This window comes from Jatropha curcas, chromosome 6, assembly GCF_041381405.1.
Source record: "Jatropha curcas cultivar XTBG-Jc1 chromosome 6, XTBG_Jcur_1.0, whole genome shotgun sequence".
Classification (NCBI taxonomy): domain Eukaryota; kingdom Viridiplantae; phylum Streptophyta; class Magnoliopsida; order Malpighiales; family Euphorbiaceae; genus Jatropha; species Jatropha curcas.
Window position 1 is genome coordinate 30,037,339 of NC_143156.1, and position 27,699 is coordinate 30,065,037.

The following is a 27,699-nucleotide window of genomic DNA, read 5'->3' on the forward strand; positions in this document are numbered from 1 at the left end:
TTAATTTTAGAACTTAATTATATAATTCTTTAATTTTATCTTCGTTACATTACTTAATTCTTCTAATTATTAATTTTTCAGTAATTTCCATTAAAATAATTCTATTATTCTTGATATATATAGATCATCTCTTATAAATCTTGTCTGGAATTTGATAGGTGAACAAGATTGAAAGAACAAGTAACTTAATTTGGTAAAGTTTGTTATTGACTTTTGAGTATCTTAAAATGCAATGTGACTAATTAAAAGTCTAATTAGGGTAATTTAATTTAATTTAATTTAATTTAAAATGAAAGGTTAATGGAAGAGTAGAAAGTTCATATTTTTGAAGATTTTATTTAAAAATTAATTAATAATTGAATTCTCTTTTTATTTAATTTAATAATATTTTCTTGGTTTTCATTTTCTTTGGTAGTTATGAATGGGTGCAAACTTATAGAATTTTAATTCCATCTTTTGCATTTTTTGCAAGTGTGAGTCTAAAATATTTCACACTCAATCTTCTTTTTTCTTTTTACTCATTCAAATTAAAATAATTTTTTACCAATTAACTTCTTTTTGATGAGACATTGAAGGAAATGTACTTCTTGAATTGGTTTATTCTTTTATTCATGTTTTCCAATACATTTCCAAATTTCATAACTAATGAAATTAAAACCTGAATTATTATTACATTAAGAATTTCATACATAGAAGTTCAATCTTTCAAACTGCTACTGAATCCATGACCAGGCAAGAAAATTTACCAAAATGAAACATTTTAGTAACCGAAGAATAATAAATAAATAAATAAATAAGCAAAAGCGAAATTAGTAGTTGTGGCGAATAACTCTAAATGTTAATTTTTTTTTTTTTTTTGACACGAGTGCACTCTCTAATATCGGAGAAGAAATATGCTTAAGTTGCAAGAAAGCGGGAAACTCTATTCGCTGATCTTTTTACGAACACAAGAGAACACTAAAGATATTTAGCCAATTTAGTTGCAAGATATGAAATTATCGATAGAATATACTTCAATTTTATTTTTTCCTGAGAGATATTATATTAAAAATATAATATACAAAATGAAATTGGAAAAAAAACAAAACAAAACAAAACAAGAATGGCTAGGCCAAGAACCTATAGCTAGGGAAAAATGCTTCAAATGTACTCTGTCTAGTCTCTATAACTAACTACTAGTTGTTGTATAAATTTTCCCTGAAAATATATCAGAAATGATGGTAAATTTTCAGTATTTCAGGAAATAAATTTGCACCAACCATATCATAAAAAGACACAACTAACCCTTCTTTTATGTCCAACTAAAACCTTTCTATAGTAAAGTTAAGTTGTAAATTAATTAATAACCTTTCATTTTGGAGAAGTGGTTGGAATTGCTTTAAGCTTTTTCTGGTAATGTTGTTAAATATGCAGTTAAAATTCAAGATCAATGGCCTTCACTCAGGGAACTAACGCTTTCATTGAAACAATAATGTCAAGCAAACATTTCATCATCAACACTATCAGAAAAAAGAAATCATTCATTTATGAAATTAAGCAACTGTAAAAAGAAAGACCCAACTTTTTTTTTTAATTGTTAGTAATGGGATTTTTTAGAAAAAGAAAATAGAGATTTACGTGTCATAATTCGATTCAGTAATGATCGATAGATCGCAATCAAATAATTTGGTGTTGATATATATATATGCATCACGTAACTAGACCAACTTGAGTTTTATTAATTTCGGTTAGTTTAATTTAATTTAATTTTGGTATTGAAAATAATCGAATCGAATCAAATTTTGTATAACATCTACATTTTGTTATATTTCTTTGAAATTTCATTTTGATTTTTATGTTATTTTAGAATTTCAATTCGATTTTGTATGACTAATTTTTTTAAATTTAATTCAGTTCGAACTGAATACTGATCACCGTCTAGAAAGACCAGTCCCTCCAATAAGCACGTCGATAATCTACAAAGTATACCTAATGTGTACTTCTTTTCACATTTTATTAAAAACAATTTCACTTCAGTGCTTATGAAACATATATATATAAGTTTCAAATTATGCTTTAATTTTGGAAGATTGTTGATTGTTATCTTCTCTATTGGAAATTATGCAATTCTTTTAAACCTGAAAATGTGAAAAATGCAACAATAGAAAACCAAAATACATAGAAGCCACTTCAACTATTAGTGGCTAAGCCAGAAAAATTCCCATATGCGTGGAGCTAGTCCAACTTAAGCTGCCATATACGATTAATTTAATATTTAGCCATCAAAATCAGCAATCACATCGAGTATGCAATTGAGCAAAAAGTGATGTAATTTATGAAATTAATATTACGTAACGCCGTAACGCTCGTGTTTCCACATTCAAATTATGTTAATATTTAAGTAAAGCGACGATTATAAATTTTGTATTCTTAATCTTATACATAAAATTTATATAAAAATATTAAACCAACTTTTAATTTAATTTTAGAGTTTGGATTCAGCTATATAAATTCTTTATTTTCTTTTCGATAATGTGTATTTAACTGGTTTTTTTAGTAACGAATAGATTGTGCGACTCCAAATTTCCAACAACATCATTTCTTGGATTTGGTTACAGCTACCATTAAGTGGGGCTAATTGGTGCTGACTAAGATACACTAAGCCTATAGAAGAGACAAAGTAAATGCATGCATATGTTTTATTCATGATTGATTATCATATGAGATAAAGACTTATAATTTATTTTTTGAAATTAAAGTAATTAAACAAACAATAAAAAATAAAATAAAATTACTTATTAACAATAATGAATTAATGGGACATAAGGTGGGAAGTGGTGGACAGGCAGAATCTATACATTTCAACATCAGGACATTTTTGCTGTCTGCTCTTCTTGTGATAATGACAATGTATCCTCTTGTTGACTTCAACTCCTCTAATATATACTGTCCCAAAAAAAAAAATCTCAAATATATAGTGGCAACCTACAAAATTAACATCACATCTACATAAAATAACATCACGGTTGCACAGTAGCGATGACCCTTACTTTAACCCATCAACTCTTGCGTTCGAGAGAACTCGAACTCAAACTCAAACTCAAAACCTTCTCGAACTCGAACTCAAACTCAAAACCTTTCACTCCTCGTAGATTTCATATATATATGGTTTAATAAAACTAAAATATCTAAAACAGAGAGGAGATTAAAAAAACTGAAATTCTTTGTTTACCATTGGCTATATCGAAAGAATTACATTCAGAGTTAAGAAAATGGAGATTATGTAAAAATCTAAATGATAATTGGTGCTGAGTGTTACCTCTACAGCACCATCATTTGGAAACCCACTTCTTATCTATCAAAAATAACCAAGAAACAGAGCAAGAGCTATCCCCAAATGCAGGGAAAAGGCAATACTTACTAGAAATACAACCCAAAAAAAAGAAAAAGAAAAAGAAACTTATTGCTGGGCTAGTGGATTCCTATTTAATTATACTATATAATTCCTTGCATTTCCTATTCTTCATCTTAACATGGAGGCAGATCTTCTGGAGGAGCCTCTATAGATTCCAGTAGTCCAACCCCATTTTCTACCAAGAAAGACATAGCCAAGCCCCAAGTTATATGAACATCCAAGTGACAGTGCATCAACCACACCCCTATAAAAAAAATAACAATATCAATAAGATCATTCAATTAAAAATATTTTATAATTTAAGCATTTCTTTTTCTTTTGTATTGATTCTTTCTTTTTTCTTTTACCTGGGTTATCCGCCACGAATCTGATGACAGCCCATCCATTGACAGGAACTCCAACAGTGTTTCTAAGAGGAGGATCAACCAAGTTGAATTTAGAGGTATCAGTTTGAGGATTAAAATTTCCAAATCCTTCTGCAACAATGTAGAAGTCATATCCATGAAGATGGATTGGGTGATTCTCTGAAGTGACAATACTTGTGTCTTGTAGAACAAGTTGCACTCTTGACCCATATTTCAGCTTATAAACCTTAGTTGCAGGCACTGGTTGCCAGAGAGATCGACTCACATTACCCGTATAGTCGAATTTCAATGGAGGATTAGCAGGAAAATCAGTAGTAAAAACTCCTGGAACTCGTAACTGATGAGCTTGTAATAAAGAAACTGTTGATGGTAATTGAAATGAAACATTGTTCATACTTGCTGTAAACCTAGTTCCATTAGGCCCTTGACATTGGCTTGCCTTGTTAAAATTAGGAGGGCAATTGTTAAGTCCTAACCCAACTGTGAAAAATAAATTTTCATCAATCTCAGTTGGGACAAAGGCTTTGTTAAGGCTCCGAAAGCTCTTGCTAAAGGCGGTGACAGTGGCAGTGTCATTATATGCCGGTAAAGGAGGCATAATTGGTTTGGCTGCTGCACAATTTTTAGCAGCACAAGGTGCAGATTTGTATTCAAGAATAGCAGTAGTTGTAGTATTGTCAAAGGGAGCGTTTTGTGCGCTTTGGTATGCCCGTGCTGCCATGTAGTATCGGGCAGATGGCTGGTTGCCGGAGATTAAAACGTCGGTGGTCTGGCCGGGTCCTAGCATTAGGACAGTGGTGGTGAAAGGCTTTGTGTAGGATGCATCAGCACCAACAACTGTAAGTTTATGGTTTGCAACAGTGAAGAAAAGTGGTTGGTTCAATCCCGCGTTGATGACTCGGAGAAGGTTGGTCTCGCCGGAGTCTATCGGAATAATTGCAGTATCTGCAAAGAAAAAACCAAATCTTTTAGGTTATTGAAAGTTTGCAAGCACAATTGGTTTGTAGAATTCAATTTTCTGTTAGTAGTTATTCTTGGCGGGACAGTTCAATGGGCTTATGTTTAAAGAATTATAAGGCTGGGTTAATTTAGTGGATGACCCAATTACAGGCCCAATAGAGTAGTCAAACTACTTTATTACAGCCCAATAAGAGTTCACTCTTTTTTTTCTTATTGACAGAGGTTTCCTAATTAGTAGTTAGAATAGAAAAATCACTTCAAGTAACTGAAACACTCGATTTAAATAACGGAAATCCAATATTAGCTAAAGCTAACCTTGGCTAGAGCAATTGTAAAGATCACCAGGTTGACCATTAATCGTATATGCATCAGAAACATTTGGTGCTGCTCCTGTTCTTGTTGCCTCCCTCACAACATCAATAGGGTTTGCATTCCACCATTCACCTAATAAAACATTATTATCATAATTAACATATATAATCAATTAATTGATAGTTTTTTTTTTTTTGGCTTAATTTAGAGTTAATCAATCAATCAATTAATTAAATATTCTATACCAAGAATAATTGGTGTTTCTCTTTTTGGCTTAGGGAATGGATATGAGGATCCTTCTTTTGGATGTATAATTAGAGCACCATAAACAGTAGCTCTAAGCCAAGAACTATGAGCATGCCACCAAAGTGTCCCTTCTTGTCCTTGAATAGTGAACCTGTAGGTGTATTTCCCTCCTGGCCTAATTGGGCATTGTGTCACAAACTCTGGCCCATCTGCCCATCCTGTCCTCATTTGCCTTACACCATGCCTATATATATATATATATATAAAAGTTATAGCAAGAAGAATAATAGAAACGGAAACAAGAAAACGCGAAACTGCAGAAACGATACGGGAAAATAACATTTTATACAAAAAAAATGTTTCCAAAACGCGGAAACACCCATGTTAGAAGTTTCTGTGCATCATAGGTCATGGTTGAATGATCGTTGAGTAGTTTCGGGAAATTTTAAAGTATTGGGTTTGAACTATATTGACATATAAAAATATATACCAATGGATGGTGACATTGTATTGAGCTCTGTTGACAACATTGACAACAAGAGTGTCACCATTATTGACTTCAAGTGTTGGTCCAGGAAACATCCCATTAACAGTGATAGTATTCTGGGTTTTGCACAGCCTCTTCACTGGAGTTGCTTGAATCTGTATATACATATATTAACATATTAGTTCGATATAGAAGAAAGAAGAAGAAGAAGGGACTGCATGAAAATGAATACATACAACAAAATCATGGTAGTGAGTCTTGTCTGCATTGGCAAAAGACAATATAGAAGCTGTGAGTATGAAAATGCCTAAGAAGAAAAACGAATTTGAATGCAAATTGGCAAAAATGTGCCTCAAAGCTTCCATCTTTCGAGCCTTTTTGCTTGAGTGATGGTTTTAGCTCGGAATTTAGTTTATGAAGTGAAATGGATTTGGCTCTATTTATAGGAACTTGATTAGTATAATGGTTCTTCAATAGTGGGCGATTAGGTTTTGATTTGATCAAACCAAGTGGTCAAATCAAATAGGCAAACTTGAGTTCAACACATAGAGAGGTTGTTAGCTTGTTACACCCACTATCCTATGAAAAAAAGAAATTAACTTTTCTTTGAATGCTTGTTTCACAAGTCTGTATTAGGTGATGAAAATCAACAAAAGAATCATCAATAAAATCTTTTATTTGGAAATAATTAACTCTAAAATGGGTTTCTAGTTCTGTAAATGTTAATTTTTTAGTTGATTAATTAATTAAATGATTTATTTCCTAACAAACATACTGACATTTGGGATTTGCAAGTATTTTAGTATATTAGGTAGTTCAATTTAGGATTATAGTAATTGCAAATTCAAGTTGAGTTGTAAGTATATTTAACAAAGTAAAATCTCAAATTAATATTTTATCTTATGAGTGTGTAATAGTCCAATATAGGAACTTGTCAATCCTCTGCAATAGAAAATGAGAAGCATAATAAGAAATAGTCAACACTGTTTTCTCTTTTTTTGCCTATCTCCATATAACTGCTCCAAAGTACAAATGGGGAGATTGATATGGGCTAAAGCTGTGCTTGACTTCTAGAGGATGGTGTAGCTAAGGCTCGTCAAAGACTGTGTTCAGTAATAGTTTTTTAAGGAGGCAGTTAAAACACTAAAAGCTACTAAAAAAATTATTCGGTAATATAGCGTTTGAACTAGTTTTGTGAAAAGTTAATTTATGTAACGTTTACCTTTTAATATATCGTGAAAAGTCACTCAAACAGCTACTAAAACAGCTAATTTTACCGAACAGACCGAAGTCTCGTTCATTAAATTCTAACTACATAAAGTATCGTGAGTCAGATTAATTCAAAAACATATTTCCAGATAAAATTTACGTGTAAGATTAGAAATTGAAATCGGAAAGATTAACTAAACACCAGTACTACATAAACATAAAAATACATGTGCAGGAAACAAAAAATCGTTCATCGCACTGATTACCAATGAATATTTTTGCATTTAATGATTTTTCATCCACATGAGGGAACAAATTTAATGGGGAAAAAAGTCTTTCATCCAAGTGATTAGATTTTGCAATCAATGACCTTCATTTCAGGGCATGCCTAAAGGAAGGAATGGTATTTATTTTATAAACTTTGTAGGTCTATTATTAGCTCTAAAATCTTAGTAAAACAAATTATTTACTATTAACATACACCGACAAGATTAAAACGTAATTAAGGTTTGAATTTAGTCAACAATTATCATTAGCTTCGAGAGGTTTGAACACAGTGTCATGATAATCTTTTGTCTTGATTATTAGTGGACCATACAGAGGATTAATTATCTCACTTTGCTTAATCAAAAGTCCTGTTTAGTAGGTGGTAATATTAATTAATTTTGAAAGATTTGTTGGGTCTAACAACAAAAATCCTAACCCTAGGTAGGGAAGAAACTAGGGAGCAATGATATGGAAATTAGGTCACTTGTCATCCTAATAATTAATATTATTAAATTTTTATCACACGCTAATTCACGTGATTTCTTAAATTATAAGATTTATGAACTTTTTTTTGTCACGCCCCGACTCTAATCACCAGAGGACTTGTCTGCTTTGGTGTAGTCCACGAACGCCCTACACCTCAGTGTAGTCCCTGGACGCCCTACACCTCAGTGTAGTCCCTGCACGCCCTACGTCGCCTTTTGGTGGAATGGCTGGAAAATTGAAAGAACTACAGGGTTAATCATGCTCGCTTAAGAGAAATCTCAAGATAGGTGACCTCCTGAGAAGTTTTTCATTTCACCTACGGGACAAAACCGTGAGGTTGTAGGGCGTGCGGGGACTACACTGAGGTGTAGGGCATCCGTGGACTACACCAAAGCGGACAATTCCTCTGGTGATTAGAGTCGGGGCGTGACATTCTTCATGTTTTTTTTTTTTTTCAAAATGAGATGCAATTTAATTATAATTATGTAAACTATTCATCACGGTTGAATTAATGGAAATAAATTACATTTTTAGACTTATTTTATATGTAAAATCAGAGTTTTAAAATCTGAAATTACTGCTGTCGAAGTTATTTAAGGTTGAAATACAATTAAAAAAAATTTCTTTACTTTTCTTTTTATTTTTAATTTCTCAAACACAATAAAATACAAACTTTAGGGTTGGCCCCAATCCCCTTCTTACGTTTACTCTTTTATAGCTAGGCTTTATTAAGTTCAATTAAACAACAACATCAACAACTTATTTCAATCAAGACTGTTGGATGTGGTCAAAAGGAAGGTTTCTTTTCTTATGGGCCCGAATTTGATTTTGTTGAAATAAAATTATAGAATATAGAAGTCTTTGTTCTTCCGGTAAATATAGTTCAAACTCAGATTCTCACCTTTCAAGAAATTGAAACTACTTAGCGTTTACCATTCCAACCAATCACGATAAGCGAAACTTATTGCTATTACTAGTATGGAAAATAACTGTGAAAAGAAAATTGACAATTTCTTATTATTTTCTTTCGTTATTTTTCTTCGCGATTTATTTTCTTTTCTGTAGTTTTCAAACAAAGGGCAAAGATTAAGACATGAAGATCAGATAGGTTAACACAATTTGAAGCAACAACTAATAATAAATAATTGTTAGTTAGTTATTGACTTCCTTCAATCTTGAGAAGAAAAAGTATTAAACAAAAGTTCGTTATAGGTAAAATAAATAAAAAAAAAAACATATAATTAAAAAATTGATTGAAGAGCAGAAATGCTTTTTGTCAAAGCTTTCTGTTGCTTTCACATTTTCACCTTCTCTAAATTTTCAATTTTCAGTTGGTTGGTAGTTAATTTTATATGTAAAGCTCTGGAATTATTGTGTATTAATGATATCATTATTATTATTATTTCAGGTATTTTTCTGTGTCCAAATGTTAATCTTATATAGAGTCCAGCCCTAACACGAATGGTCCAAAGTCAACCGTGAAACGGTTTATTGTTAAGGAGTCAACACTAAACCCTGGATTAGGTGGACTAAGTTTAAGACCCGATCAGAACTGAAATCGGTATGGAAATTGAAGCAAACGATAATGTCAAACTACTCTTTCTTTTTCTAGAAATTTAAAAAAAAAAAAAAAAACCCATAATCAAAGTGGTTTATTAACGATTAGATAAGCCAAAATAGATTGTACTTCAACGTAGATTTTACTTGTAAGGTTAGAATCTGATTTCAATTTGAGTTTACCAACTTAGAGAACTAGTTGCAATTTTAATTTTTGTATTGAATTTATTTATAAATAGTAAAATCGCTATATTGAATTTAATTAAAAAATTAATTTTTATAATGAAATTAATATTTCATCGACACTGATTATAACAATTTGAAATTTCTAATGAATTACATATATTTTTTGAAGTATTCCCTATTTGGAATGAGTAAATTCTACAAAATTTTATGAAATTTATTTATAAATTATTGTGTTTGGAATACAGAAATAAAAATTTCAATTCTAGGAACTCAGTTATATGAAATTGAATATAACTAAATCAAATTCTATCGAAATAGATGGAATTTCCAAATTAATTTCGTAAAACTAAACAACCTAAATTTGTATGATAAAATTTAGGAAAATCAGGGTCATTAGTAATTAACTTTCTTTAAGAAGATGAGTGAAAAACATGGCTCATCAGTTTCTGTACAAGGCTCAGCAGATTGTCTCCCACGCAGGAGGGAAAATCCACCAACTTTGGATTCTTGGCCTAATCTTGTGCGTGCGAGCCCAAGAACTCCTCTTTCTTGCTATTTACAAGGCTATGAATAAGAGTTTCTGTACAAGGCTCAGCAGATTGTCTCCCACGCAGGAGGGAAAATCCACCAACTTTGGATTCTTGGCCTAATCTTGTGCGTGCGAGCCCAAGAACTCCTCTTTCTTGCTATTTACAAGGCTATGAATAAGAGTTTATTTATGAACTGCATGAAAAAATCCTTTCCTAAACAGTGTGAGGTTAGAGGTTCTTTTGAATTTGTATCATACTATGGTTACTCTGTTTTGATTCTTGCCGTTTTATTAAAGATTGTTTCACTACCAAGCTATTGAACTGGTTAATTAGAACCAAAAAAGAATGATCTTGAATAGATTGAAACAAACTAGTATTTACAGACATGACATTTAACACTCAAACCCAACAAGCTGAAGAATGAAAGAATTGTTACTCTATTAGTCTACTTTCTTAGTAGAATTGCTGCCTTAATCACTAGTTGAAGGAATAGCTGCACCATCATCTCCAGAAGGCCCGGAACTGGCAGCAGTTTCAGGTCTAATCTCTTCTAGTTGCTGCAAAACTTGTTGAACCTCCGGACGCGCTGATGGTGAAGGATCAACACAATGCAAAGCAAGTTTCAATGTGTTAAGCAATTCATCACCAATAGTAGATGCATCCTTCATTAATTCCAAGTCGAAAACTTCATTAGTCCATTCCTCTTTAACAATAGAAGCAACCCATTGAGGCAAATCCACACCATTCATTGCTTCCCCTGGTGACTTCCCTGTAAGGAGTTCTAATATGATCACTCCAAGACTGTATACATCAGTTTTCGTGTTTGCTTTCTTTAGCTTTGAAAGCTCGGGTGCGCGGTAGCCTAATGCACCTGCTGTTGCTATCACATTAGTATTTGCAGCAGCTGTCATTAGCCTAGATAACCCATAATCCGCGATTTTCGCATTTGCATTCTCATCAAGCAGTACATTGCTTGATGTAAGGTTCCCATGTATGATATTCTCATTATTGTGAAGATAGAACAAGCCTCGAGTCATGCCTTGTGCTATTCTCATTCTTGTTGGCCAATCAACCGGTGTATCAGGTCCTCTAGCTGCAACAAAATAGAGCATGATGAGTAATATAACGGTGACTCATAATACTAGAAACAACTCCAATACCACTAAGCCAAAACTCATCGGTACTGATAATAGATTTTTAGTGCAGCAAACAAAATTATTATGAATTTAAGTTTTGTGCTGCTTACCATGAAGGAAAGTTGCAAGACTCCCTTTAGGCATATAATCAAATACAAGAAGCTTTTCTCCTTTAGGTCCCAAATAATAGGCTCTCAAAGCTAAAAGATTTGGGTGCCTAATTTTACCAAGAGCATTAACTTCATTTTCAAATTCTCTTTGGCCTTTTGTTATCTTTTCTCTTAATCTTTTCACAGCAACTTGACTCCCATCTTCTAATGTAGCTTTATACACTGTTCCATAAGTACTCTTTCCCATAATCTCTGCAGTTGCACACAAAAGATCATCAGCTGTAAAAGCTACTGGCCCATCAAAATGTACTAGTTTCCCTCCATTGTCTCCACCAGCTTCAACTTCACCCCCCAATGGTGCAGCGCCTTTTTCACCTCTAGCTGCAGCAACAGCCCTGGCTGTGGCTTGACCATTCTTGGATTTTGAAGCTGCCTTTTTCCTTATCAAGCAAACAAGCAAAATGCAACAGAGTATAATCAACACAATTAAGAGAGATCCAGCTGCAATGATAATTTTATCTTTAGTACTAAGTTTCCTGTGGCGTTTTCTTGGCATTTCTGGTGGTGGAGCCGATATACCCTGTGCTGGTCCTTCAGAAGGACATGGAGCTGCACCACTAAACCCACATAGTTCAATATTACCCACAAAAGAGCTCGAATTGAACTTTTGTAAAAGAGAATTAGGAACAGAACCAGAAAGATTGTTATAAGAAACATTGAAAGAATCAAGTTTTTGAAGATTGGTTAAAGAATTTGGGATTTCTCCACTAAGCCTATTTTCTGACAAATCAAGTTGGGTAATTGACGTAATGTTTCCTAATGTTTTAGGGATTTGACCACTAAGTTGATTTCTCTTCAAGTTTAGAACAGAAAGATTATTACTCCAAGAATCAGGAATGGGGCCAAAGAGATTATTGTGTTGAAGATCAAGAAAGATGAGAGAAAAAGAGTTAGTCAGGGTAATTGGGATTGAACCCATTAAAGAATTATAGCTTAAATTTAGTCTAAAAAGCTTAGTGGAGTTAGCAAGACTTGATGGTATAGTACCAGTAAGAGTGTTGTTACTAAGGTCTAGGTTCTGAAGCAAAAGGCAAGAACCTAAAGAAGGAGGGATTGAACCCGAAAACCTATTATTAAATAATTGAAGACCTCTAAGATTTGGAATGATACCTAATGTTTTAGGTATTGAACCACTAATAAGATTATCATGAAGGCTTAGCTTTCTAAGTGCTTGAAGTTGACCAATTTTATCAGTAATTTTGCCTCCTAAGCCTTTCCATGGAAGTTGTATTACAATAACTTCACCTTGAGCACACTTAATTCCAACCCAACCACCAGAACAAGCTCCATAGCCACTATCATTCCAACTTTTCAAAAATCCTTTTGTGTCCACTAATTCTGCTTTGAAAGCTTGCAATGCTTGAAAATCTGCTTGAGTAACAACGACACCATCCCAATCTTGACTTGAGACAGGTCTAATGAAACAAATGAGAAGCAACTGAAAAACCATGAAAATGGTTGTTCGTAATTTGGATAGAATCTTCCATTTCTCCTTCTTCTTGTTAGAAATGCAACACCAATTTGCGAGATTTTGAAATGGGTATTTGTAAAAACTGCTGAATTCTCTATTTGGGTTTTCCATAACAAGAAAAAAGGAAGAAGAAAAAAGAAACAAAATTAAGATTTGTGTTAGGGTTTGTAGCTTAGAATGAAACAGGAGCTAAAACTGCCTAGTGAATTGGGTTTTGTAGTGTGAAAATTGAAATAGAGAGGTGGGGGTTTCTGCTGAAGGCCACGTGACGAGCTTAGTTAGAGAAAGAAAGAATCTTTGTGTTTAGAGAGAGAGAGGAATTTGGAGACAGATTGTCAGTGGGAGGCAAGAAATTGCAGAGAGGAAAGGGAAGAGGCTCTTCTGCGTACAGAAAGGGCATAACGGCTAGTTTTTCTTTGCTAATCTATTTGGATATATATGTAGTTTTTATTTATACTTCTCTCGTTTCAATGAACATTTTTTTGACCAGTTTTACTCATGGGTTTATAGTCTGGTCCTTTATTGCCCCTACGGCGCCCCCCTAACGGCTATTTCATTTATGGATCCAACAAGAACTTGCATAGTATATGCCACGTCGGATCACATAAATCAGAAATGACTAGACTAATTTATTATTTTATTTATTAAAATAAATTCCTCTCATAATAATACCCTTTAACTTGATTTTCAAATGAATCAAAAAATTATACTTAATAATAATTAAATTGTAATTTTAATTATTCTTCTAATTATAGTTTTACCTTAAATATTAATGATTAATAGTTATTTTATTCGTTTCAAGAGTTGATTATTAGTAATGGTAATATATTTCTTGATAATGCATATTAAATAGGAGAAAATTCTTCTAAAAAAATAGGACGAAATTAAGAAATTAGCGCTCTATTATGTAATGATAGATTTGGTTTGACTTTTATATAAATTAAGAAAATATAATTAATATGACTAAAATCCTTTTTTTTATTTAATTTTTTTCTTAATATATCCTTATATTAAATATAAATAATCAACATTTCAAAGTTATGAAATTGATTAATATAAGTAATAGTCACAATTACAAATATCAATTATCTATAATAGTTGTATATTTCTCATATTAAATAAGGATAGAATAGGAAACTATAAAAATTATTCTTTTTGGATTATAATATGGAACCAAAAAAGAAAGTGATCCTATTTTTATAAAATAGGGAAATATAAAAATAAAACTAATTAATTTAGATTTAAAAGGAAAAAATTCTTTATAATTAAACTATAAAGTAAAGTAAATGAACATTATTAATATTAATAAAAATCTCAATTTTCTTTTACATTAAGGTTTTTATTTTTTAATAATAAAGACAAAGGGGCATGGCTTTTTTGAGAACTTTATTTAGTTATTTGTCCGAGGAAAACATGTTATGTCTTGGTCACTTTGTAGTAAAACCCAAAATTCCTGACAGTTGTGGGATTGAGGGTTGAGGATTGGATTATTGTTTAATGTACACCGTTGGATGCTGCTAACCATGTGAGTTAATGCACACGAGAGCATTTAATGATGAACTCAGTTTTTGGAAGGGCTCAGTATTGAAAAGGAGGTTATGTGACGTGGAAATTTGTGTGGTCCTGATTGGAAATTTCATTGTCTAACTTCTTTGATTTACAACTTGGAGATAAAATGGTGATCCATTATCGGTCCACTATCTATAATTGGATACATTTTTCCTTATTGGAGTAGGAAATTATGGCCCACCAATATGGGCTTCATATCCTCCACAAAGAAATGAACAAATCAATTGACCCAACTCAAAGCCCAAACAATCTTATCTCATTTGGAGGGGAAGCCCAAATATATATATATATATATATTTTTTTAAAACATTCATCCATGAACTATATCATACATTTACAATGAGAGAAATTTGATAAATCTTACTTATGTCCCGTAAATATCACTCATATACCAAGCAATTAAAAAAAATGTTTATTTTTTTTATTTTTTTTTACAATATGATAAGAAATAACATTGTTTAAATTAAAATTTTATTTTTAATCGGTTGAATGAGCATGTATATTGAGTGTGAGTAAGTTATTAGAAAAGAAATTCTCTCTTGTTTTTTAACCATCAAATATTCTTCCTCCAACCCATTTTGTTTGTATGGTTTGACAAAATGCGCATGTTAAAATTTAGTCAATAAAAATTATTTTTACCCTTTAACTCATTAAGATATTAATAAAAATCCTTCATTTAATGAATAATCATAATGGTTACTATATGAAAAATAATTGTTTAAATGTACAAATTTAGAAACATTGTAAATATTTTGGGACGTTCCAAATACGAATAACAAGTAAACAAAATAGGACGGATGAATTAATTATTTTTAGCCAATCTGATCAGAGATGGAAGGGGTACGAGTATCTTATGTTATCTTGATCCGCTCCTATCCATTTAAAGAAAATATGAGTGATTATGAAGGGGTTTGCGACAAGCACCAATAGTGAAATTATTATACATAATATATACAGATAAGGTAGGTGTATACCCATGACCTACTATATTAAACGGAGTTGGTAGACCTGATATATCCATTATTAGTAAAAATTGTATTTGAAATAAGTTTAGATTTGGATAATATACTTCTACCTGTTATACATATACTCAAATGGATATTTAAATGAGTTTGAGATATGTACGGATACGGATATGGATAACTTAAAATTCACGGATACCCGCTTCCATTCCTACAAATGTGTTTATCGAGAATCAAACTTAAAATATTACTCCATCTCTTCCAAAATATAAGAGATTTAAGGGGTTTTATACAATGATTAAGGAGGTAATTAATTCTCATAAATTATAACAAAACCAATCGTAAATTGACTAAATTATTTTTTTATTTCAAAATCAATAATTACTTATAAAATTATTTATTGTATCTAATGTAAATAAGAATAACATTAAAAAAATATCATCTATTACTTTTTAAAATATTTAAAATGACTTATACTTTAGGATAAAATAATTACTCAAAACAGATTATATTTTGAGAGAGATAGAGTATTGATATTATTGTTCTATTACTTTCAAATAATACTATTAATTTCATCAATCATTCAAAAATACAAAGTAAAACATTTTATTATTTTAAAAGAATACTTAAAAATATTTTTCCACTTATTTAAATATTCAATTATTTGAAAAAAAAAATATAAACATATATCATTAATGATGTCAATGATAAATGTGATTAATGAAGTTGAGGAAAGGAGATCGAGGGAAGGTTTACAAGAGTCCACTGCACCGACACTCAATAAAGGTGATTGATAATTCAATCAACACCGTCCACTCGAAATAACCCACAAATCGTCACCGTTATAACATCCATTACAGAACTCCGCAGCACATGCAATTATCATCTCCGTCTCCATCTTCCAATTTGTTCTTGGTGCGCGACCAGTACACCTATATTCTCTATTTTTCTCGCTGTTGAGATCTGAAAGAGAGAGACATCTTCCTTCTCCACTTCCTTACACGCGCCACCATTATGGCCGCTCCGACGATCCCAATCTCAAACCCTCAGTCCCAACCACAAACGCAACCACCAATCGCCACACCTGCCTTCCGCGCGTTCCTTTCACGCCTCTCCTCCTCGATCCGCCAGAGCTTCTCTCAACGCCGCCCGTGGTCAGAACTGGTTGACCGTAACTCCATTTCCCGACCCGATTCCCTCTCTGAAGCGGCTTCCCGGATCCGTAAAAATCTGTCTTATTTCAAAGTCAATTATATTACCTTACTGGCAATTGTACTCGCCCTCTCTCTTTTGTCTCACCCTTTCTCTCTGCTAGTCCTTCTCTGTCTTCTTGGCGGATGGATCTTTCTCTACCTATTTCGACCGGCGGATCAGCCTGTGGTTGTTCTCGGTCGAACTTTCTCAGATCGAGAAACCCTAGGTGTTTTGGTCGTATTGACTATAGTCGTGGTATTTTTGACTAGCGTTGGCTCGCTTTTGATCTCTGCTTTGATGATTGGATTGGCAATTGTTTGTGCTCACGGTGCGTTTAGAGTGCCTGAGGATCTGTTTCTTGATGATCAAGAGCCTGCAAGTGCTGGGTTCCTCTCTTTCCTCGGCGGTGCCGCGTCCTCCGCCGCCGCTGTGGCTGCTCCCGCGGTTGCCTCACGTGTTTGATGCGGCTTCACTCATTCGTATGTTTGATTAGTGCTTTAGTACATTTGTTATGAGCAAAAAGTGAAAGATTCATTTTTGTTTCTTGGCTGATCTTAATGCAATTAATTGGATTAAAGTTTTGTAGATTAATCTAGGATTGGATGCTATCTTAGATCTGATTAGTTGATTTGCACTGTAACTTGGATTATTATGGTGGATTATATTGATTCTGATATTGCGTTATTTACTTCAAATCTGTGGGTTACTTTGTTCAATGGTGGTGCTTAATTTGCATTTTATGTTGAAATATTGCTTGACAAGTTGAAGGGAGACGAGGGAATATGTATAGATTTTAGGAGGGAGAGGCCTGTGTACATGCTAGGTAATTAGTTTTGGGTTCTTTGGGATCATGTGTTCTATGCATTTGAAATAGTTTTTCATGGTTTCATTCTAAAAAATTGTGTTGAATGATCTTGTTTGTGTTGTGTAAGTGATTGTTCAGATATTTCCAACCAATTTACAAAACATAGCCATTAGAACCAAGACAAATGATTGCACAGAAGCAGTGAAATGATGTACAACCAAAATTACCAATATCATCGAAACCGGTGATGATCATGGATCGGATTATGCACAACTCCATATTTGTGCTGCAAAGATTTTCATATATCCATATCTACACCAATCTGCAACTCTGCGAAGGTTTTTATATATCCATACGTACGTTAATCCACAATTCCATATTTGATCCATATGTACGTTAATCCACAACTCCATATTTGATATGCTAAGATTTTCATATATCCATATTTACACTAATTTGAATAGGATGTTATAAGATCGGTATTTTCTATGAGAAAACAAAAAAGATAATAATAATTTAATAAAAATTAATAATATTTATTATACTTGAAAACACAAAAATTCCGAATAATAGTTGGAAATATTGTATGTTGTGACACAATTGATGTAGAGATTGAAAAAAAAAAAAAATGAAAAAAGGTGAATGTGATTAAAAAAAATACAAGGCGAAAGTTATGTATATAATGATTTAAAATATTAATGGAAAGAAATGAGGAGAAAAGTAAAGGAAATTACATATTTAGAATTACATTTAATAATATATAAAAAAAAGTGAAATTACCTTTCATTGATTGGACTATATTATATTTATATTCGGATTAGATTTTATTTCAGAATTTATAGAAGTAAAAGAAATTATATATTTAGAATTACATTTAATAATATATAAAAAAAGTGAAATTACCTTTCATAGATTGGACTATATTATATTATATCCAAATTAGATTTTATTTCAGAATTTATATCCCATCCGTCACTAAATATCGAGTCATTTGATCATCCTAATCAAAACTTTGCAAGAAGTTGCTATGGATAACCTAATAAGAAGCAAACTCGAGTTCTATTTGTCTATGTAAAAGCATTTATGATGAGAGTCAGCCTCAGTTATAAATCTATTTGAAAATTCCAGTGGGCACGTTGATTATCCACGTGGGTCCATTTACTAATTCAGCTATTTAGAAAGTAAACTATGTATTTTTTATAAGTGTTTTTATATAAAAAGTAAAAAAATAATTAATTCTTTTAAATTATTAAAAATCAAGAATAATTTGACTATTTATTTTTCTCAAAACTACATGCAACTCGTGAAACTAATATAAATAAGGACAAAATAAAAAAATCATATATTATTCTTTAAACTACTCAAAATACCTTATATTTTCGTCAAAATAATCACTCTAAAATTACTTATATTTTTTAAACCACTTATATTTTTTAAACCGATTTATATTTTTTAGACGGCAGCAAATTTTAAAGGTATAAAACTAGGCATATAATAAATCATGGCATCAAAATAAAATTTCGGCTCAATAATAGCTCTCTCAATATCCCTGGCCTATGCATCCGGGATTACAAAAAGGTTTAGGCCCGCTTCCTTCCGGGGCAGTTGGCCTCGAAAGAGGACCGGGCCCAATAAAATCTTCTCTTGCGAACCAAACGATTCCGATTTCGAAGTTCGAACCCGGACATCTCCCTCTCAAGTCTCATCTCTGCTCTCCCTCTTCTCTCACGCGCGCACAGAACAGATCCTACCTTTTTGCCCTTTTGATTTGAGATCTGTTATCCCTTTCACAAACCCTAACAAACGCATACTCGACAATTAAGAAAGAGAGGAATCGCAAAACCCTAGCAGAGAGGAGAGGTCTGGTCAAAAAGCAGAAAATTCTCTCCTTTTATGAAACTGTTGCAGTATTGAACCCTAAACACGATTTACTAAGAATTAGTAAGAGCTTTCATCTTTCTATACATGGTTTGAGCTACAATTAGTGATTGCCTGTGCATATTATGGGCATTGTTTGATGAGATTTTACGTTTATACTTTATAGACTGACTGGCATAGAAGATAGGAGATGAATGTGTTGCAGAGACATATTTATAAGAAAAAATAATGAGTAGGTTGTCATTCAGGCCACGGCCATTGGACATTCATAAGAAGCTCCCAATTGTTAAGTCAGTAAAAGATTTTGAAGAAGATGATACTCCCACTTCTACTCGCAACTCTCAGCTCCTTCGCATTGCTTCTATCGAGGTCGATAATGAGGTAATGCTTGGAGATTTAAATGTGTAAACATTTATTTATCTGTTTATTTATTTGAGAGTCTAAATGTGTCACATTTATTACAACAATGAGATTGCCTTTTTTTTTTTTTTTCTTAAATTAATTTGAAGAAAAAGGTTTCTCTTTTTAGGTGCACCATATCCCTAGCAAGAAACTAGCTCCCGAAATACCCACTCCTCAGTTTGTTATTGTTGATACTTATGAAAGAGACTATTCACGCACTTTCAGTCAACCCACATCCTATCTACGAGCGAGAGGAGGTTTGTTAATTGAAAAACGATCATTTATTAGTATGTGTCCATATGAAATGCTTAAACTTCATTGCATCTTTTGCAGCTCGAGCGGAGATTGGAGAGTTTGTTGAGTACGATTTAGACAATGAAGATGAGGATTGGCTTCAAGACTTCAACAAAGAAAGGAAGAATCTTTCACCTGAAAGGTAACTAATATCAAGCTCTGCCCATTTATAGATGTATATATGCTCGAAACAAAAGAAGTTAGAAAGAGTAGATGTGTTTACTCAGCAAGCATCATATTGCCTGCGCCTTTTTTTTTCTTTCTCCCCATACTGTGGTTCATGTGGGTTACAATTGAACGCCGTGAATTATTGAAAGTCTAAACTGAGATTTCTACTTCAGCATAGTTGCCAAAGTTTTATTTCTTCAATAACTCATCCAACTCTTTTTGTCCCAGTTTATTGCATTGTTGATTCACTTGCAACTTTCATCCTCTTCTTGTATTGTAATCATGTAGGTATACTTATTCTTGTAGGTTTGAAAGTTTACTTTTCAAATTGGAGGTCCTGGATCATAAAGCTCGGGAAAGAGCAGGGGTTATAACTCCCACTCTTGGTTCACCAATACCTGTACTTCTACAATATGATTCTGCAATTGAGGTGAGTAGCTGTTTTCCTTGAGAGGTTCCTTGCAAATAATTCTAGTTTTCACTCTTAACCTTTTGCATTTACCGTATGTAGGACCTTTGGTCCCTATTTATTAAATTGACTATTGGTATCTATATTTAAGTTCGTTGATGAAAAAAGATGCAGTTTTGGCTTTTCTTTTCCCTTTGAGAATGCTTCTGATTCTCTCATTGATGATATTGTAACCTCAGTAGGAGGAGAGTTTCTATAAAATTATCCTTCTCAGCTTTTCCACTTATTTACGTTTGTATTATTTCACAAGGTCTTGGGAAAGCATGGTATGGTTCTGGGTAATGACAGCACTATAGTAACTATGTTCAACATTGATTGACTTATCAATAAATTTGTTTTGCTAAGAATATGCAAGTTAGCAGTCTCCCTTGATTTGGATCTGAAACTCTTGCTTTCATTTATGCTGTTCCAACTCTAGGTAGTGGAATAGATTTTGGATTGATTAAGAATATTTGAGATATGATTGACATAAAAACATTTTGATTTTTCCAGATAAGGGCCAAAGTTCACCATCTAGAATTTCTGAAAAAGTATGGGGAGGAAGCATGGCGTGTGATTTTAACTGGACAAACAGTTTTTGAATCAATTTATTTGGACAAATGTGAAATTTGAATCCATTTAAGATGAATTGAAGGTGGCTTATTAAAATGATTTCATCATGTCTATGTTGATCGGTTGATGCTGTAGCACAAAAGATGAATACATAATAGTTTTATAGGAATGGACGGATAAGGAAGGATTTATGATTTCTAGACCTGATGGATAGTATTGCCCTAGATTGCATACATGTAGTTGTTAAGGATGCACTTCACGTGAAAGGCACCACTGGACATAGTGTCTCAACCATAGTGACATTGATATTTTTGATGTGCGTGCCTTTTTTTTTCTTTATCAGGCGCGAGCTCAAAGGGTGTGCCTTGGTAATATTCTTTTTTGTCTGCATGGTCTAACCAAAAAAATCTCAACCTTTATTCCAATTTGCAATTACTCATTTAATTTTGTCAATTCCGCAAACAATCTTTCACATTGGTGTTCACTGTAGCTAAACTTGGATTCACATGCTTTGGTTGTAATTGTCATTTGGTAATAAATGCTTGATTTACAAAGATTGTGTCAAAGTCATTAGAATAATGTGGTCTATTTTGATTTATTTTTTTCCCCTGAGTGTTTCTTCAATTATTTTCTCTTCCAATGTTAGGCCATGCAAGCTCAAGTTCAGTCTACCAGATATGCAGTTTTTCAGTCTGTTTATAATTATTGGAAGGAGAAGGTACGATTTACATACTGTTGTGAAATTTTTGATTTACAATTCAATTCAGTATCGTGCGGTGAACTTTTTGATTTTCTTATAAAGATTAGTCATTGAACTTTGGAATATTAGGCAGAAAAGCAGAAGTTAATAATCTGGAAGGCATGTAATAATGAACTTAAGTTTGGGCATGAGAGATTACTAGTGGCATACTGCTACTTAGTTTTATTAGCTTTGCTATATTTAAAAAACATTTAGTCAAAAGATTTGATTTTACACAGTTTTTGGAGATCAAGGACATGGAATGAGACTGTTGATGTAAAGGCAATTAAGCATTCATAGTATAGGATAACCATTCTTGGGATGTATCACCATAATGCTCCAATCTATCAGTCTTCTGTGATTTTGCAAATGAAAAAATATATTGATTATTTTATGAATATATTATGGCTTTTGACTGATTCAGCCAAGATTAATTGAACTTTGATGAACCATATGCCTCATCTTCATGTGCCCAAATAGTTCCTTCTGTTGCATACTTTGTATAAATAAACAACATGTTTTTTCTTAAGTGTAGCCACGTTTTTGTGTGTGAATGTGAATTAATTTATGGATGCTTTTCTTTTTTCTATTTTGGCCAGCGTGAAAGATGGCAGAAGCCTATTTTGCGGCGTCTGCAGGTTAGTTTCATCACTTGGCAATGTAAAGAATTGTTGTTGTAATTTTCCCCTTATTTTTGTTCCTCAGTTGTTTCTTTATTTTCTTTTTCTCTATTGCTAATCCAAACGTTACGCTTTGGTGGAAACATAGGCAATCCAATATTTTGTAACTTTTGGAATAGAATAGAAAAAGAAATGGTTGGACCTATATGAATTTCATGTTGCAACATTTATAGTTGACTAAGAAGGAAAAATACGCACTTGATTGACATCATAGTAAGTGAACAAAGAGCTTTCCTGTTTTACTGAAGGGAACAATGACTCAGTTTTGACAGCACAGCAGTTAGAAAAATAATTTTTTTGACCAGTTTTTTTCTTTTGGGAATTCAAATACCAACAAATGCAGGAAATATTTTCTATGAAACAAAAGAAAGTTTACTTCATCAATCATTTACAAGGATCGTGTGATTGCTTTGTGTCCTAATGTTACTCGATCAATATAACATGTCAACATGCTCATAATCAATATTCACACCTATTTGTTCAGTCACTGTGAAGTGAAGACATTATGTATGTCAAATACTTGCCTCATCCTAACCAAGCAACATAGCTAGTGACATAAATCTTTATTTCTGAGTCTCCCCTTAATTGCCAACTGTCCTTCTACTTTTTTAAGATTTTATCTAATTGTATTGCCAGGATTTTTCTAAATTCTTTTCTGATAATGTGGTTGAATGATTTTGGCCCATCATTACAGTGATCTAGTTGCAACTGTCACAATTTCAAGCATCTCTCCCCCACCCCCACCCCCCCCCCCCCCCACCCCCCACCCCACCGCCACAACAGAAAAGGAAAAAGAAAATACTTCTTGTGAGCAAAAATTGTTGGTGCTAGCTTTGAGATATTAAGGACTTTAACTTTATCCATTTTCTCTGCATCACATGTATGTGTCCATTTATCGTTCTCTCATTCTTTGTTTGTTTTTGTTTTTCTTTGGTCACAGCCTCCTCCACCAGTTAATGATACCAATCCCTACAATGTCTTCAGGCCAAGGGAGAAAGCTCACAGACTCCACACTAGAAGGGTAGGTGATTGAATTTTGACTAATTGATATTCATCATGGAAACCTTCCATAAGCTTCTTTGTTCATAGGTTTCTTAAGTGCTATGTGTTCTTCTTTACAGATGCAAAGGAGGGAAAATAATGTGCAGTCATTTGAAAAGCTTCGCCAGGTTAGTACTGACATAAAAGAAGCACGTTTATTGTGTTTAATACTTGTTACCTTACATGTTAGAAGAATCTGTACTTGCTTAATGGGAAGTGACATCTAAAGTACATTGGAAATCATATTGGACTTCCCTTCATCTGGAAAACAATATTCAATGCAGTTGCAGTTGCCTTAGAGACAACATTTGTTGCCCTTTACTAGGTCCATTTTGTGAATGAATATTGAACCACATGAGTTAAGGTCCATGTTGTGAATGAGAATGCATATTAGAGGAGAATCTGTGATGTAGCCAACTACTTGAGGTTGGCTATATAGATCATTTGTTTGTACTCCGCTCTATTCATATCTAAGTCCACACTGATGTCAAGAAGTAGTAAGTCGTTTGAGACAACATTCCTCATTTAAGACCTAGTACCATTAAGTATCGCACTAGGGAGCCAGGCACATTTCCCTATTTCTGCACCTTTTAGAAGAGGGGGAAAAAATTATTCTCTTGATCGTGGTTGTATTTGTTGATTTGTTTGGACGATTTGAAATGTAAGAACCTTAAAGGATGAGGAAAATCACCTTAACCCATTGATGAGTATTAATGATGATTTTACTTGTACAAATAATATACATATAACTTAGGTACTTCTGATTTTATTACCAAATGTTTGCATTTTAATCATTATAGGAATTTACTATTTTCAGGTCAGGAGAAACCTTGACCAAGCAAAGACAATACTTGAGGCTCTAATTAAGGTAATCTTCTTATTGAATTTCAATGATTATCTGAAAGTTTAAATGATTTTCATTGTTAACAGAAGTATTTATTGACCACACATAAATATGTATACAGCGGGAGGAGAAAAAAAGAGAGGCAATGGAAAGTGAAGTGAGCCTTCAAAGGATCCAAATGAAGTATAAGGTGTGTCTGTGTTATCTCATGTGTATCTTTTGATACTCATTGTTTTCTTTATGCTTTTTTCCCCCTTGGACCATGTTGTAGGGATCTTTTTCATAGTTTATACTTGCCACAAGTCCAAATAATGTTGTTGCTGTATGTAAAATTCACCATCTTCTTTTCACATAGCTGTATTGAACTTTGGGATGATTGATGGTGGAAATGGACTAGTTTATTTTCTTGGGCTTTTTACTAACCAATTTGCTAGTGTTTAATGCTTTTTTCTTTGTCTTGTGTGAAAGCCGCTAACTGATTGGCTTCTGGCTTGTTCTTAGCATGAAACTGAGCTCCTTGAAGACAGTTTGGCTCTTCCTGGATTCCCACCTGTCCCGTCCAAGTTTGCTTCAAGTGAAGATGAGTTTGTAGATTCAGATGACCTATCAAACAGCCGTCCACGTGCTCTACCTGCTGCAGTTCAAAATCCTCCTTTCACAGATTCTATCCTTGCTGTGCCAGGAGGAACCATGAAGCAAGAGTTTAGGCGGCGACATATGCCACATGGTTGGCTTAATAAAATGGTATGCACATAGCTTACTGTGCAGATCAGTATAAAATGCTATATTTAACTCTAAAAGAATTAATAGCTGTAAGGTTCCCTGCCATTGGCTTATGCAATATAAGTTGGCTTGGCGTAATCTAACTTCATTCTCTACATTTCTTGGAAAATCAATTTGATAGGTGAATTTTATATCTTATGGGTAAATGCAGGATCCTCTGGAGCCAGTTCTATTGTTCACAAAGCCTCTAGTTCCAGAAAAGTTGGCAGCTGCAGGCATTGTGCCACCAGTAGATTCATCGTCAAAGAATGGTACATCCAACCCTCCTTACCGATTTCATGGGAGGATTGGCCGAGGTGGACGAATTGTATTTGATAGATGGAATCCATTTTTGCAGACTCCAATAGATCTTAGCAACTCTTTTTACTTGCCGCCAAGACCTCGCCCTTCAAGGTATAATTGATATGATTACTTGCATTGTCTTAGATCCTGCTGTGGCTGATCACACTCTGGAAATAGGTTCAGATGATATTTATTGTAATTATGCAATGTAAATCAAAGAAACATTTTTAGAGATAGCAAATGCTACGGTGCGCCGTGTGAAAGGGTATTTGGCGCGGTGGCAGCAAATCACACCTCATGTAACTGAGTTTTCTTTGGTACATGTCTGTTAGGAAAAAGATGCCTCTGCTCTCTTCTTTACTTGTATTTATCAGCAGCACTTGCAGGTGCTTGTAGAAAGGTAATGCCGACCTTAGATTTGACCGACACAGATTGCTGTCGTCAATTTCTCTCTTCTGAAGAGTGCTAAATGTTACCAATTGGCTTTTATATATATATATATATATAAAAAAAAAAAGGGAGAAAATTAGGTATCCAAGTTGGTATGCTATAGGGCTCAACCGCTTGTCATTGATGAAGTTTATATATTTTTATACATTTAACCATAAGTTTTTAAATACATGAAGTTTTAATCATTTTTAATTAATTTTTATAATCTTGAGATACGTACACACCTTTGAAGAAGGAAAATATATTGTGAATAATATTCTTCAACAACTTAATTTGTAGTGTTCTTTTGCCTAATCAAGAATGTTAATTGCAGAGAGCGGTGAGAATTATTGTTTATCCTTTTGATGCTCCTGGAGGAGTTATTGTTAGTTGATTCCTTTACGTTTTCTGTTTCCTTAAAATAGATTTATTTATCCTTAATTCATATTATCATCTTTCTTACAACATATATATATATATATATATATATATATATATATATATATATATATATATATATATATATATATATATATATATATATATATATATATATATATATATATTGAGTGTCAATAAGTATTCATAACCCATTTCCAATGAGAAAAAGAGAAAAAGTATCACACGAAAGCAATGAAAATTTAATCTCTATGCTATCATTAAATATGAAAGCAAACGATATGTTTCCTATCATAAGATTCTTCCATATCACCTTCTCAGAGAAAACTTAAATTCTATAATTAATTTAATAACACTATGATTAGAATTGGTGAACTGTAATGGATAATGTAGAACATAATCAAATAATTCTGTAGTATGGAATCTCAAGGGATTATATCAATCTTCAGTGATTATGAATGGAAAACTCACACATTTTTACATTATAATTCATTATATAGATAAGCAAATTTTTATGAAATTGTCATGATTTTGTAAATAAATGTAATCAAGTCCTACTTCCAAAAACTAATTGTAAGAGATCTCTAATTTCTAAATGTAGTAGCTATGTTAATTTAGGATACATGTCCTTAAGATTTCTCTAAAAGAAATAAAGTTTATCTGCATATAAATTGATTTAACAAATAATGAAAGCATACTGTGCTTTTTAGATAAACTTTATTTGTGAGTTTTGGAATTTAAGGTTTAAAGTTTCTATTATTGAAAAGATTTTAGGTGAATGCTATCTCAGAGCGGGACGTAAAAACAGGCATGCAATGCCTTTGCAGGTGGCCTTTTACCAAACTGCATCTAAGGCTTTTTGGCATGGAGGAGGCTTAACATAATGATAATTGGTCTGAAATCTTTTTATTTTTTCAACAAGTTCATGAAGGAAGGAAGCTGTTTGTAGTCTAAACAATATTCCAAATATTTTTGTAAAAAAAATCTAATATTTTATGTAAAGCAATTATTCTCTTCCATTACTTGAACAAAAGAACTAGGCAATTCAAACGTACATGAAGAAACATTCAAAATAATCACAATTAGCATATTAAATGTCACAATTAGCATAAAATACAAGTTAGAAGCTACTGACACGTGTCACTTTGTTTATTTTTGGCAAAGCATATATATATATATATATAGCATTTTTTTCCTTGATGCTAAAGTAGATGGATTGGCATAAATATCTAACCTTTTATTTGTTTCACTTTTTGACATTTCTACCTGCCAGAATCTCAGCTTTACTTTCCTTCACCAATAACTCATTTTTTTTCTTTGTACATAAGAAATCTTTAAGGCTTTGTTTGGAAGATAAAAAATATGGATTCATAATATTGAATAAATAAGAGTGAAGTGATGTACGAAACATTCCATATTTGCAGATTTTAAAG

At 32.8% G+C, this 27,699-nt stretch overlaps 4 protein-coding genes across 4 annotated transcripts; 2 read left to right on the forward strand and 2 right to left on the reverse strand.

Annotated features, from left to right (window-relative positions):
- Positions 1 to 3,184: 3,184 nt before the first annotated feature.
- Positions 3,185 to 6,188, reverse strand: LOC105645617 (laccase-12). Its single transcript, XM_012231266.4, has 6 exons — positions 6,001 to 6,188; positions 5,768 to 5,919; positions 5,277 to 5,521; positions 5,035 to 5,163; positions 3,742 to 4,704; positions 3,185 to 3,638 (listed from the first exon to the last, which is right to left on the reverse strand). Exons 1-6 carry the CDS (start codon positions 6,127 to 6,129, stop codon positions 3,508 to 3,510), a joined length of 1,749 nt encoding a protein of 582 aa, XP_012086656.1. The 5' UTR covers positions 6,130 to 6,188; the 3' UTR covers positions 3,185 to 3,507.
- Positions 6,189 to 10,328: 4,140 nt separating this feature from the next.
- Positions 10,329 to 13,229, reverse strand: MRLK (meristematic receptor-like kinase). The gene is made up of 2 exons (XM_012231254.4): positions 11,246 to 13,229; positions 10,329 to 11,092 (listed from the first exon to the last, which is right to left on the reverse strand). The coding sequence occupies exons 1-2, from the start codon at positions 12,885 to 12,887 to the stop codon at positions 10,470 to 10,472; spliced, it is 2,265 nt and encodes a 754-aa protein (XP_012086644.1). The 5' UTR covers positions 12,888 to 13,229; the 3' UTR covers positions 10,329 to 10,469.
- A 2,913-nt stretch (positions 13,230 to 16,142) lies between these two features.
- LOC105645599 (PRA1 family protein B3) lies at positions 16,143 to 17,196 on the forward strand. Its single transcript, XM_012231244.4, has one exon. The coding sequence runs from the start codon at positions 16,322 to 16,324 to the stop codon at positions 16,961 to 16,963; it is 642 nt and encodes a 213-aa protein (XP_012086634.1). The 5' UTR covers positions 16,143 to 16,321; the 3' UTR covers positions 16,964 to 17,196.
- Positions 17,197 to 18,921: 1,725 nt separating this feature from the next.
- LOC105645584 (hypothetical protein) lies at positions 18,922 to 25,891 on the forward strand. The gene is made up of 13 exons (XM_012231232.4): positions 18,922 to 19,247; positions 19,351 to 19,565; positions 19,714 to 19,843; positions 19,920 to 20,022; positions 20,355 to 20,478; positions 21,716 to 21,787; positions 22,408 to 22,446; positions 23,429 to 23,509; positions 23,610 to 23,657; positions 24,347 to 24,397; positions 24,495 to 24,563; positions 24,875 to 25,117; positions 25,308 to 25,891. Exons 2-13 carry the CDS (start codon positions 19,413 to 19,415, stop codon positions 25,557 to 25,559), a joined length of 1,365 nt encoding a protein of 454 aa, XP_012086622.1. The 5' UTR covers positions 18,922 to 19,247; positions 19,351 to 19,412; the 3' UTR covers positions 25,560 to 25,891.
- Positions 25,892 to 27,699: the final 1,808 nt, after the last annotated feature.

Excerpts from the sequence above, each read along its gene's own strand:
- LOC105645617 (XM_012231266.4), bottom strand. The coding sequence starts at position 6,129 with ATGGAAGCTTTGAGGCACATTTTTGCCAATTTGCATTCAAATTCGTTT. Across the intron at positions 5,522-5,767 it reads TACAATGTCACCATCCATTG|GCATGGTGTAAGGCAAATGA; the intron begins GTATATATTTTT and ends ATATATATATAG. Across the intron at positions 4,705-5,034 it reads TTACAATTGCTCTAGCCAAG|ATACTGCAATTATTCCGATA; the intron begins GTTAGCTTTAGC and ends TTTTCTTTGCAG.
- MRLK (XM_012231254.4), bottom strand. The coding sequence starts at position 12,887 with ATGGAAAACCCAAATAGAGAATTCAGCAGTTTTTACAAATACCCATTT. Across the intron at positions 11,093-11,245 it reads TCTTGCAACTTTCCTTCATG|CTAGAGGACCTGATACACCG; the intron begins GTAAGCAGCACA and ends ATTTTGTTGCAG.
- LOC105645599 (XM_012231244.4), top strand. The coding sequence starts at position 16,322 with ATGGCCGCTCCGACGATCCCAATCTCAAACCCTCAGTCCCAACCACAA.
- LOC105645584 (XM_012231232.4), top strand. The coding sequence starts at position 19,413 with ATGAGTAGGTTGTCATTCAGGCCACGGCCATTGGACATTCATAAGAAG. Across the intron at positions 23,510-23,609 it reads ACAGACTCCACACTAGAAGG|ATGCAAAGGAGGGAAAATAA; the intron begins GTAGGTGATTGA and ends TCTTCTTTACAG. Across the intron at positions 23,658-24,346 it reads CATTTGAAAAGCTTCGCCAG|GTCAGGAGAAACCTTGACCA; the intron begins GTTAGTACTGAC and ends TACTATTTTCAG.